Consider the following 13,593-nt stretch of genomic DNA (forward strand, 5'->3'; position numbering starts at 1 on the left):
ACAGCATGAAGGTACATGCTGTTCATTTAATAGTCTCCAAGTACTAGTCTCCAAATAGTCTTCAAGTAGTCCGTTTAATAGATTTGAAAACAAAACTTAAGTTAACTTAAATTAAGTAGATATAGTTTAGTTCCACTTCATTTTAATTTCTTATTTTTTTCCATTTCACAAACAATGGAAAACAGTTTCAAAACAAAGAAATGTCATGGAACAAAGAAATAAATCCTTAAGACATACAAAACATTGTTACATAACCTCGTGCCCCTCTAAGTGCCAACCCTGCTGCGAGTCTGATGGAGAGGTCACACTGAGTGTCCCAGCTGCCTGCCACTCAAACTTGCTTAGCTTGCAGCGGGTGGATGCCAAACAAACTGCCTCGGCGCACTGGGCAAACCACTTGCCCTTGGTGCCAACCTCATCAGCGGCGACGCTAAATCCTCGTCACCAGTCACCTTGGCACGGGCCTTGGCACCGTTTCCGTGGCAACGTCTTAGGGGGCCGCATAAGACTGCAGCGTTAGGGTGGTCCTTATTTTTCAGCTTTTAAAAGTTCATGCTCTCATCCCACCAATATGTTTGAATAAATAAAAAAAAAAAACAATTGGGAAAAATGTTATCAATATTAATCAATATTTAGAGGTTGCTCAAGACCTTTGAAGTTTAACACATACTGTGCAGTGTGCATATTCGGGATTTTCTGTGTATTATGTGATACGTTGTGCTAGCATGTATAGTTGTTTAATAATATATGCTTATGACAGCAATGGACTTATTTGACCATGCAGTCAATGGCAATATATTGATTATTGGTGACCACATGTGGTGGTTTTACCTACATCACCTAATGAATCTTAAAATGGTAATGCTGATTCCAGTATTTCAATAATATGCTGTTTTTAAGCAATTTTCATATCAACTCCTGTTTTAGTTGTGATATGTCTTCCAAAGCAATAACACTTCAATGTGAATGAAGCACAATAAACAATATAAGTTATACTGAGACAATGGCTGAAGCAACACGAAGCAAGTCTGCTATATGGTTACTCGGATCAGAAGAGACTGAAATAACTGGAACAAAGTTACCCTCCAAGAAGCAGGTTTCATGTGTGTTGTATCACCATAAAACATTGAAAAAAAATAATTAATGAAAGTGCAACAGCACAAAGAAGTCTTGGTATTCTAGGACAAGGCTAGGATTCCCGTTCGTCCCCAACATCATGCCATAAAACAACTGGAAACACTTCACGACAAATAGCAGAAGCTGAAGAAAAATGTCAAGAGAACTTCCGAAACTCAGCAGTGCAATGTAGAGGCCTTCATAGACCAGTTGGGAGACTTGTTTGATTTCGCACATCAAAGATGCACTCATTCTTCTCAAGAATCCAGAAGATAGAGACTTTCTTCTGGCCCAGAGAGAAAAAGGACGTCCTGGGTGTAACTGTACAATATGATACTTTACCTGAAGAGAAGAAATACTCTTTTCTGATTGGCTGGTGGGGTGGCTGTTAATTCTGAATAACGGGACACCTGAAGTAGATCTGGTAAAAAAAAAGTGTAATCACCGTTCCATATCAATACTTATGAATAGTTACTATAACAACCGTAGTAGGATGATGGTTGAGCCTGGAAGCAGGCTTCGCAACAATGGAATCAACTGTAAACAAGCTAACTGTCCATGCTATTGCTGTTATAGGGCCAAAAAAAGTTGTAGCCTTCAACAAACTGAACAAGTCGGCTTCTTATTAAACAGAACTGCTTGTTTCCTTTATGTGCAATAAAGGCATGACTATTGCCTATAGTGGCAACCAGGTGCAGCAGGATAACGGCCTTCGAAGCAGGATAACTGCCTTCAAGGTGTCCTGTCCTGGAGTTCTTTGCCTCTCGCCCTCGTCCATTAATTCTGTATAACAGGACACCTCGGCTGCCGTTATCCCTTACATACTTTCCGTTATCCCTTACATACGTTCCGTTATCCCTTACATACATTCTGTCATTATGTCATGTTTTTGGTTTGTTTCTTTCTTTCTATGATGTAGATGTTGTATGTTGTTTACCACAATACCAGTAACAGTTACCACAATAACAGTGCCTCTGTTATTAAAAATAATATTGCATTTTATTTTGGTGTGCATTCTTAAATGGAAATATTCAAAGGCCTTGAGCAACCTCTAGATATTGTAGGAACAATTCAATATTTTGCACAGTGTGTTTTTATTGATATCCTATAACATTTAGGGGGTGAGAGTTGAACATTTAAAAAAAAAAATGTTTTAACCAATATAAGGACCACCCTACTGCAGTGTGGTATTGTACAGGCGGAGCTGTGAGATATCGAGAAGGAAAAGGACTCACTCCAGCTGCATTTGGAACGTCCACTCATTCACCATGAGGTAGTGCACTAGATAGTGTATACCTACAGTACCCTCAGGAATTATTGGTACCTCTGCTAAAGTTGACTTCAAAAGAGGAATATAAAATCATCTTTTGGAAATTGATCTTAATGCCTTAAGTAGAAAAATGAGGAAATATCCAACCTTTAAGGACACCAATTTTCATTGTGAATGAATAATGTATCATAAATAAATAAATGTTCTTCCTTAAAATAACTATACTACGTAGTGCACTAGATAGTGTATACCTATATGATGCTTATTCACCACCTAGTACACTAGATAGTGTGCTTATTCACTACGTAGTGAACTAGATAGTGTATACCTATATGGTGCTTCACTACGTAGTGCACTAGATAGTGTATACCTATATGGTGCTTCACTACGTAGTGCACTAGATAGTGTGCTTATTCCCTACGTAGTGCACTAGATAGTGTACACCTATACGGTGCTTATTTCCTGCGTAGTGCACTAGATAGTGTATACCTTTATGGTGCTTATTCCCTATATAGTGCACCATGTAGCCTGTTCTGGCTGGTGCTGAGTGAAGGGCCAAACACAATGGCTGGGCTGCGTAATGAACACATGCTTCTGTGCTTCAGCAAGCGGAGATCAGAGTCGTTCAGAGCGAGGTGTTTGGAGCATTTGCAGAATACTCTAAAAAGAAGCCTGACCAAAATGTGACATACTGAAAAAACCCTGTGGTTTTAAGGGAGATTTTTATGATGCGTGCGTGGGTGCATGTATTCACAAAGATGTGTTGCAGAATTTGATGCGATGTTTGCAATGCAGGGGACCCAGCCAAGACAAGAGCTTTTGCAGGCAGGGAGGCGTCACAGTAACAGGGAACACAGCCGTAAACACACACACACACACACACACACACACACACTTTACATAGCTCAAAGCAAAAGGGCATAGTAGTTCAAAACTGTCAGGAGAAGAAATTTCAGAAGAAAAGATGAAACACTTCAGTGAAATGGTTGGTGGAAAAAATAAGCTCTTCTGTGGAGTGGGGTGTCAGTCAAGTGCCATATTCTGAACAAGAACAGCAGAGAAAAACAACACACACACAAAATAGCACTGAGCAGCAGTGCTCCAGGCCATCTCCTGTGGAATATGGGGTGGAAAGGGAGAGAGAGAGAGAGAGAAAGCAAGAGAGAGAAAGAGAGAGAAAGATAGAGGGAGGAGAGAAAGAGAGCAAGAGAGAGAGAGCGAGAGAGAAAGAGAGAGAGAGAGAAAGATAGAGGGAGGAGAGAGAGAAAGAGCAAGAGAGAGAAAGAAAGAGAGAGAAAGAAAGAGAGAAAGAAAAGATAGAGGGAGGAGAGAGGAAAAGAGGTAAGATTAGTCATATGCTGTAGAGCTTGAGGTCAGGGAGTCATATGGAGTGCACACTAAGGAAGAAATGCTACCGAGGAAATTATAACTAAAGCAACAAAAAAATGAAAGCCTACAGCCATTTTTTTTTCATCAATTCATCCTTATTCCATTCCATTCCAGGAAAATAACCTGTTCAGCAAAGCCCCTAAATGCTACAGATTTACCAAAAGAAAAAATTGTGTGTGAGAGGGAAAGAGCAAGAGAGAGAGAGAGGAAAAGAGAGAGAGAGAGGAGGCCTAGAGCTGTGTGAAAGAAGAGTTTCTGCACGGTGACTGTTCAGCTTTTCTACCTGCGGACGCGTCGAGCTAGAAACAGCATAGCTGTGTGGGGAATGAGGGGAGCTTTAGAGGTCATTTGCTGTGTGCTGTGAACTCCAGGGGGAGCCTGGGCCCTATGACAGAGACCAAGGGCACGCACACACACACATATGATATCTCTCTCTCTCTCTCTCTCTCTCTCTCTCTCTCTCACACACACACACACACACACACACACACACACACACACGTATGATCTTTCTCTTCACTCACTCTCTTTGACACACACACACAGAATGTCAGATTGCCAAGTGTGCACAATTAACCTACACACACACACACACACACACACACACACACACACACACACACACACACACACACACACACACACACACACACACACAGCGTAGGCTGCAGCCCTGTCAGCAGCTCTTATCGCGCTGAGAGTGAAAATGACAGAGTGCACACGGGCACACACACACACAGCCAGGGAGAGCGGAAGTGAAGAGGTCCCCTTCCTGTCCCTCTCATATGGTGTGTGAAGTGCGAGAATGATGGATGGTGAGAGAAGCCTTACACACAAAGTTCACATGGACTGTTGAGGTGCACACACACGCGCACACACTCACACACACACACTCACACACACACACACTCACACACACACACACACTCACACACACACACACACACGCGCACACACTCACACACACACTCACACACACACACAAACACTCTATAAATCCCACCCCTCTGCTTCTGCTACTGCTGCGGTGCTCTTCAAAGAAAGCAGCCCCGTAGCTGCTGTGCACTGATTGAACAGATGTGTAAAGCGCTGATCCCCACAGCGTCCACTCCAGCCGGTCAGGAGTGCGTGTGGCGTTTGAGGCGGCCCGTCTAGAACATGTCCCTGGGTCTCACCATGCACCTCCAGATGTGTCTCCTCTAAAAGCCTTCGGGCTCTCAGGTGCCACATGGAGGTGTGTCTGGGGGGGTAGTAATTAGAAGAGACTGGGCAGGCATGTGAGACATACCATGGAAGACAGACAGACAGACAGACAGACAGACAGACAGAAAGAAAGAAAGACATTCCTAGCAAGTGGCTGCTCCTTTCAACACAGCATTAATGTATGTGAGAGTTCGGTTAAGTGGAGAGGGAAATCAACAGGGACAGGGAGTTACTGATGTGTTGTGTGAATGACCTCTGTGTGTGTGTGTGTGTGTGTGAGAGAGAGTGAGAGAGAGAGACTGTGTGTGTGTGTGCACATCAGAGAGACAGCAAAATAGAGAAAGAAAGTGAGACAGGGTGTGCAAATGAGACAGGGTGCGGTTGTGCATGTGAGTGTGTGTATACGTGTGTGTGTATGTGTGAATGTGTGTGTGTGTGTGTGTGTGTGCGTCCATTTAGCTTATCCAGCCGTTTGCCTCACGGTCCCTCCAGTCTCTCCATATCAGCAGTGCAGAAGCCCAAAGAAAGGCCAATCACCCATGGGGCAACAAACTGGAGCTGGAGATAAGCCTGCTCTGTGTGTGTGTGTGAGTGTGTGTGTGTGTGTACGGCCGTGCTAGCAGCAGTAACTAGCTCCCAACAGGACTATTAGAATTGCCATACGGAAGAGAGCCCAACACAACCAAACCAGACTGACAGACAATAAAGCCAGTTAATAAAGGATTAGTGGTGATAGCACCCGTAATAGCTAGCTATCTAGTCTTCTGGTGGGAACAGAGGGGGGTGCCATCGTGTTTGTGAGTGTGTTTGTGTTGTGTGATTGTGGTGTTGTGTGTGTGTTGCGGGGGGAACAGGTGAAGAGTGAGAGGTGCATGCCAGCTCACTTCCAGACACAACACCATTAGAGTCTGACACGTACGTGTGTGTGTGTGTGTGTGTAATGCTTTTATCTTCAGGATGGGTTTTCTCCCCCCCACCTCCTCTTTTCATCCTTAGGCCCCCCCCCCTCCCTCTCTCTGTCTGTCTCTCTTGCTGTCCCCTTCTCTGTGACTCACGGTTGGAGCATTCTGTGCATTAGCGTTTGATTTGTTTCGCTCATAAATTCTGCCTTATTTCTCAGTTCTCCTTCAGAGGACACGCCATCAAGTGCATCCTGTTATGAATACACAACCACACAAAATACCCCCCCCGCCCCCCATTCACGCACAAACAAACACGCACACATACACACACAAAGAGAGACGCACACACACACACAAATCTGTGGAGATGTGTATAGGGCTAGAGGTTCATCGCTAGGCAACAGGCATGTTTGTGCGGACAACTCTGGGCAGCTACAGAAAGCCATCTGGTGATGTAACCTCTGAGTCACATACTCATATTCATACATGTGTGTAAACACACACACACACACACACACACAGGTCAGGATTAGGGGCAGGCACTACTCAATAGGGAATTACCAGTGCCATCATTCAGAGTGAGCCAGCCTTTTTGTGATAGGAGTGTGTTTGCACTTGACTATATGTGCTAGATCGCTGAATTAGGTTTCACCTGACAGAGAAGCAGTAAGATTGCCAGCATAAAATTTATTATTTCTTGTTTTATGGCTGTGAACCCTGGGAGCATTTTTGTGTGTGTGTGTGTGTGTGTGTCTAGGCTCTATGCCATTCAGCCATGTCTGAACAAGCCTTACAACTCTATCAAAACTCATAACAACAGCCATCAAGACATCTCCATGTCGCTCTCACTGTAACTCACTCTCGCTCTCCAACCACCCAGGTCTGCAGGGCAACTGAGGCGTGCAGTCCTCCACAGAGCAGAGACGACCAATCACAACACAACGGCAGGCCGGACATCACCAATCACCTGAATCTGCCACCTAAGGTGTTACTGATTTACATTTACATGTATTCATTTAGCGGACACTTTTATCCAAAATGACCTACGTGTGTCAACTATATTACAAAGGATTACATTGTCCCCGGAGCAAACTTGGGGTAAAGTGCCTTGCTCAAGAGCACAACGGTGGAAGCTGGGAATTGAACCGACAACTTTTCAGGCTACTGCATGCTAGCCCAGCTCCAAACTCAACACAACTTTAAGTGAGACTGCTGTGGAATAAGGCTAATAAAGCAACTGTGAATAACTGATGTACAAAGAAAGCAAAACGGTCTCTTGAGCCCTGTTTCTCAGTTAAGACTCAGGAACTTTTGTCACGATGCACCAACATCCTAAGATACACTCCTGCACCCTCCTGCCTTCTGGTAGTTGAGAGCACCTCTGTGCTGTATCTGTCGCTACATAATAAGCGGGTGGCCTGTTTCATTAGAATTTCTAATCATCTCTGTTTTGCAAACACCAATTAGCACAAGCATAAATCAGTATGTAGGTACCTGGGAAACCTTGGATATGGGAGCATGCCAGAGAGGGAGAGAGATCTGTTGATAACCAATATTTTTATTGCATGGGACAAGTCAATGACTAATGGACTTTATTTCAGTTTTCAACACAAACTGGGATTCTGCTCAAACAAATAATAGCCCATATGCTAACTTCAAGTCTGTCCATGTACATAGTGATGGTCATTTTGATACCACACATGAATGAAGACCCAGTCTGGCAATGGTAGGAAAAATCTGGAACAGAGTTTTATTTACAATGATGCACATCAAGGAAGAGACAGCATGACTTCACATAAAGATCCACCAGCGGTTCTAACTAAAAGGGAAAATAGTCAGGGTTTAAGTATCCCTCCAGGATAACGGGAGATGGTGTTGGTCAGCCCATCTAGACTACACATGGACCACACGGAATCAGACCCTGATTAGCGCCAACCTGGCGACCCAGAGCAGATAGCTACTGACGCATGGGATGCACCCATGTAGAACAGCAAAACACTACCATAACATTCCCCCTTATCTCTAAAGACATAGTCAGACTATATAGGCCTACTCATATGCCTGCAAACGTAAGGACACATATTAAGAAACATAAATAAGAAACATAAGGACATAAACTACTTCTGAAAATACTTCTGATTCCAATAGTCTGCGTAATGAGTGTTCTTGAATGTAGCAGTCTGCCAGTGGCTACTGACAATCAGTAACTAAGTCACTGACAACTTGTACCATGTGACACCAAGAGAAAGAGAAAAACAGAGAGAAAGAAAGAGAGAGAGAGAGATGCTGTGTTCTAATTAGCATACTTCTGTAAAATACCTAATGAGTGCATAAGCACTCAAATTGGGCACTCAAATTGGGCATTGTAGGTGCAGAAGTAAGTATGTAAATTGGAGCACAGCAAGAGAGAGAGACTGACACCTGTCAGAACAGCAGCAACAGCAGGGCACGTTGTCAGGGAGGGACACTGGAGATTCTGGTGTCCGGCGGATGGAAACTCCTGAAACAACAGGAGGAGGAAACCAGAGCTGGCTGCGCCTGGCGCTGTGCTGGAGAATGCGGACACGCCCTGTGTGACGGGCCATTGTGCTGCGTCTCAGGTGCTCCGGCTCGTCCAAGTACACCCAAATGTAGGCCACCATAACACTCCCAACTCCTGGGGAATACACTTGCACTGGCACTGTCTGCTCGTCTAGGTTCACAGGTCCATCTTCCTGTCTCCATCCTTTTCTTTTTCTTTTTAACCTAGTATTGCTTCTGTCACAGCACATGTGGGAGGATAATAAAGTGGGATTTGGGTCCAACAATGCCCTCTCATACTTAAAGAGATTAAACAGCAAGAAGTGCACGTGAGCCCGACCCGAGTCCAGCCCGCCGGTACAAAGACACAATCACTCCTCCGCTGAAAAGGCCTGGTTTGGTTTGGTGGCGCACTCTGACATCAGAGCGAGACAGGGAGAAAGAGAGGAAGCGGGAGAGAGACTGGTAGAGACAAAGACAAAGGAACAGAAGGCATGAGAAAGAGACAGAAAGAGTGAGAGTAGCAGGAGAGGTATGGAGAGTGAATTTAGAAGACTTGAGACAGTGAACCAGAGAAAGCGACAGAGACTGGTTATCCCTGGGGACTTGACGAACGTGACCATGCATGCAGTGACCCACTGAACAGCCTCTCTCACACACACTTTCTATCTCTCACACACACACACACACACACACACACACCTGATCCGCAGCCCATCTGCAGAGAAGCTCAGCAGCATGGCTTGTGCACATGCAAATACACACACACACACAGCAAAACTAGATGGCTCTGTATGCTGACAAGCATGAGGAAGGAAAGAACGGGGTCAGTGGTACGCCCCAAGCAACAACTGCTATTGCCACTGGCTCACTCTGACACAGCATGACTGGCCAGAATTATTTTTAATGAGATAAGATGACAAGTCTTACAACATCTCCAACTGACTTTCTAATATACTTCAGTCTGATCATGAGCATGCATTTTGAGAAGACTACTCAGTCTCAGGGGCCGTGACTTGCAGTCCAAGAGAATGAGAGAATACCGTTTCTTTGTGCTTATGGACATACCCACCTGGCTAGATCCATTCCTGAGTTATGTACTAACAAAAACATCACACATTCCACTAACCATAATAGTCAAGACTCTTTCCATTTGCTTTAGGAGTTGGTGTCATAATTCTAGAGTACACTAAACTCCATAAACATGTTTGCTTGGTTAACCTTAAACAAATATTCCACAAGCAGCCACATTATTAGAAGAATAAACCACCACATATGGCAATATGACCGTTGCCCTCATATCTAATGAATAAATGCTGAAATGCAATTAATGGACCACAGCCCAAACGACTATGTTAATGTTGCATGGGTACATCCAATTCTGGTTCAATTGGGGACCACTTCCACAATGACTAGTCTGAAAACTCTGTTCTACCATGCACACACTAAAATATGTATGAGTATTTGTAATGCCACACACGAGAATCCAAACATTTAAGGTTAAGCAACAGATTGGATCATTAACAACAACAGTGTGAAGTAGACGAAGATATATTTTGCTTGTGATTAAACAGTTCCCTATTCTGGAGAAGTGTCCGTTTCATGGTTTATTTTCAATCAAACCACTTGTGTAGGCCCTAACAGTTGGTTGTTTCAATTCAAACATGAACGTTTTTCATGTGACGTATTCTAGGTTCTATAGCTTTGTTTACATCCAGCTGGTAGGCAAGGGACAAGTTGAACCCATTGAACATCGTTGTCTGCAGCTGCCTCTCTGTAGGCTACATCTCTGTATTTCAGCAATGTCAACATTTCAGGCATCAATAAAGGTGATGATGAAACGTTATCCCATTGTTCAATATTTGATAGCCTGTCACAGGAACGTTGTTTCGCTAAAATCGCCCTGATTTGGTGCATTGATCTGTATCGATAACGTTATGGGAGAACCTGCATGTAGCCTAATGGTAGCCTAACTTTTTTTCTCTGTTCAAAACTCGGTTTACACGAAGACGATAGACTTTCTTAGAAGCTGTGAAATTTGACCAGAAAGGAACATGTCTTCCTTCTGAAAGCTGACACAAAATCAAACAATATTTGATCATTTAACTTCAACTGAACAGCGACAGGTTTTGGTAGGCAGTAGACTCAGCAGACGTTAACGGTAGCCTACTGTTATAGCCAGCGTCAGTCAGCATCATGTTACATTAATGGCGTTAGTCATGAATCCTGTAACATATTATATCATATAACAGCGATGGCTTATTCAAAGGCGATCTGCATGGATATATAACCACCCAGAAAAACTCAGAATGTGAGTGATAAAGTTCATTAATTGTATGAAACTTTTTATTAGTTATCCATTGCAGCATCGCCTATATAGGCTGTTATGCTAGCTCAGCCTTTAAATATGTTGTTATTTTGGTCATGTGGACTTGATTAAACGGGTAAAGATAATTCATAAACTGCTTATTTTTTACATGACTGAAGCAGTAGCCTAGGTTCAACAGTGGTGTTCGGGGTTGCTGTGTTAAGTTGTTGTGTGTGATCGCTAAACAATTAGGATCAAATCTGTTTATTTTGACATACGGGAGTTAGCCTAAGTGACCTGTAAAGTTAACCTATAGCGCATAAGCCTATTCTGTTTTCATTTATTAGCATTTGTTGTGATTATATAATCAAATGACACTCATGATAACTTGAAATAGAAGGACAGAAGATAGGTGATTGATGTCCACAAGCACGAATTTCACGAGACAAATTAGAACAAACTGTTCCGGTAAAAATAATCTTGCCATGTTTAAAATGCTGCACTTTTTCCCTTCATAGCCTATCTCTGGCAATTCATTTTTGGATGACTGTAGATAGTTGTATTTTAGCCTACGTCTTCGTAGACAGTAGGCTACACCATTAGGCTATCTTGAGAATAAAAGACTTCACAGCTGCTAACGATCATCGTCCACAACCACGAGGATAGGTAGGCTAAACGGTCGTTCGTCGCCTTTTTGCTTCTTATTGTAAAACCAACTGTTAGGGCCTACACAAGTGGTCGGCATCCCGGTCAATATTTGATATTAAAATTTAAATTTTGAAGCTATTTGTAACTATGTGTGCCTATGCAACCCGACTGTTGTAGGCTTGCCTACCATTCTTGCCTACCACTCTAGTTCTAAACAAACGGTCACATGACATTATGACGTAGGTGCAAAACCTTAGTAGACCCTTTCAAGAGAGTTCCATTATCAGCATCATAGTTGGCCCCACAAGACTTCCTTTTTAACATTCCATATGTTATCTTAATGCAGAGGAAGTAGATTGGGGCCCAAATAGAATGTTCAAGCATTGTTTTTGTTTTTATTGTTGAAAGGGTCTATACTGAAATCAGTAACGTGGAACTGGACCACAAATTGGTCAGTGGAGCCTGATAGACCGCTTTGGCTTCAGCATCCAGTCTAGGACGATAACACGTCATAAGAAAGGCACCTGCGTTGATGGACATCACGTTACGCGACTGTAAAACTGTCTTAAATGCACATACTCAGCTCTATGCAAGTGAAGGCTGTCACTTTCTAATTTCACGTATTTCTTTAATGAGACAAATAACGTTAACGGTTATAAGACATCTACAAGAATAATTAGCTGTGCTAACGTAGCTACAAGTTGCTGAGGCAAATGTTAGATATTCATTCAATCTCTTACCGCTAGCTAACTTCTACGTGTCACACTCCGATTTTGTCGATCTTGGTCATTGAAGATAAGATACGAGATAGGAAGTGTCTTGGGTTACACATAGTTTCTTCATAGCCTATGTTTTCCGTCCATACATAAATAATGAACCAAGGACATGGCTTTCTAACGAGGTTCCACCTAAACTCCCGTTTTAGCTAGCTAGACAGCTAGCAGGAAAGATAGCATCCGAAGCTAACTAGCCAACGGGAGGCAGCAGTCCATGGATCTCTCTGAACAGCTAATAGTAAGCTAACTTAGCTGAACGGTTATGCTGTATTACCCATACCTGGCTGTCCACACCTCACGACCAGCTTGTCGCCTTTACTGGACAAATGGTTTTGCATTATACACAAGACAATACATTTCCGTGAATGTAATCAGCTATGTCATGTCCATGGGATGCCAGTCAGTGACTTCTACGGACACATTCACGAAGCATAAGCGGTGTTTCTGCCACAGCTTAACGTTACCTTTAGCCTCACAATCGGCGCAGTATTTGTTGTCGTCCTCCCTTAGCATTTTGGACAGTATGGCCTGATGCTGTTCATTGAGTTTCTGGGCCTTTTCTCTCTCCGATCGCGTCGTCATTTTTGCTCACTGTTTGTTTTACCGTTCTTTATGAAATCGCCAACTTTGCCCGTTTTGAATGTGGTTAACTTGTTCACGTCAGATGGCAGACCATCCCCCGGGGTAACGCAGCATACACACAGCTGGGAAGGGAAAAGACTGGAGCGGAATATGGCAGAGAAATGTAAGCACCCGGAAGCGGAAGGTTTTTTTTGTAAATCGAAGTTAAATCTTGATTTTAAAGGTGATTTAATGTCGATTCTGGTGAGTTTTACAGCAGGAAAAGGCGCAAACATGAATTTTGCCATTGGTCACGAATTAAATATTCATATTGTATGTTTGTGTCAGTAGTAAAAGGTAAAGTTGTTTGCTTGTGTTTGACCCTGCATGCGTCAAATTACGTATAGTTTGACGCACACAACTCGTGTATCTGATGACGTTGATGATAGTGATTTGAATGAACAGTGAACATCCATGCAGGTTAGTCGATCTTACTGCTTTTATGTTTAGCTAGATATACAATCTACTTCAAATGTAGTGGGCATGCATATTTTTCTCCAATTAGGCTTATAAAAGTGCAGCCTCATGAGTTCACCATAGCTCTATAAATCTATAACTAATATTTGCTCATACTCAATTAGCTTAAAGGGTTAAACCAGTTTTGAAACAATTTTGTCCCTAAATGTACAGGTGCTGCCTGGCCATAATTAGAATATCATGAAAAAGTTGATTTATTTCAGTAATTCCATTCAAAGAATGAAACGTGTATACATTCATTCCACACAGACTGATATATTTCAAGTGTTTATTTCTTTTTGATGATTGTAACTGACAACTAATGAAAACCTCAAAAAATTAGAATATTGTGAAAAGGTTCAATATTGAAGACACCTGGTGCCA

At 42.8% G+C, this 13,593-nt stretch overlaps 1 protein-coding gene across 8 annotated transcripts in view; it reads right to left on the bottom strand.

Annotated features, from left to right (window-relative positions):
- The window catches only part of smap1 (small ArfGAP 1), a 125,409-nt gene extending 112,495 nt beyond the window's left edge, over positions 1 to 12,914 (bottom strand). For 2 of the 8 annotated variants that reach the window (XM_048270609.1, XM_048270604.1), the window contains exon 1: positions 12,597 to 12,904. In XM_048270609.1, coding sequence (XP_048126566.1) covers positions 12,597 to 12,714 — 118 coding nt within the window. In that variant the 5' untranslated portion in view covers positions 12,715 to 12,904. Of the gene's footprint in view, positions 1 to 12,596 lie in introns of all 8 variants that reach the window. The other 6 variants (XM_048270611.1, XM_048270607.1, XM_048270606.1 and 3 more) reach the window with 5 other exon arrangements.
- Between the last annotated feature and the right edge of the window lie 679 nt (positions 12,915 to 13,593).

Source organism: Alosa alosa, chromosome 18 (genome assembly GCF_017589495.1).
Source record: "Alosa alosa isolate M-15738 ecotype Scorff River chromosome 18, AALO_Geno_1.1, whole genome shotgun sequence".
Taxonomy (NCBI): Eukaryota; Metazoa; Chordata; class Actinopteri; order Clupeiformes; family Clupeidae; genus Alosa; species Alosa alosa.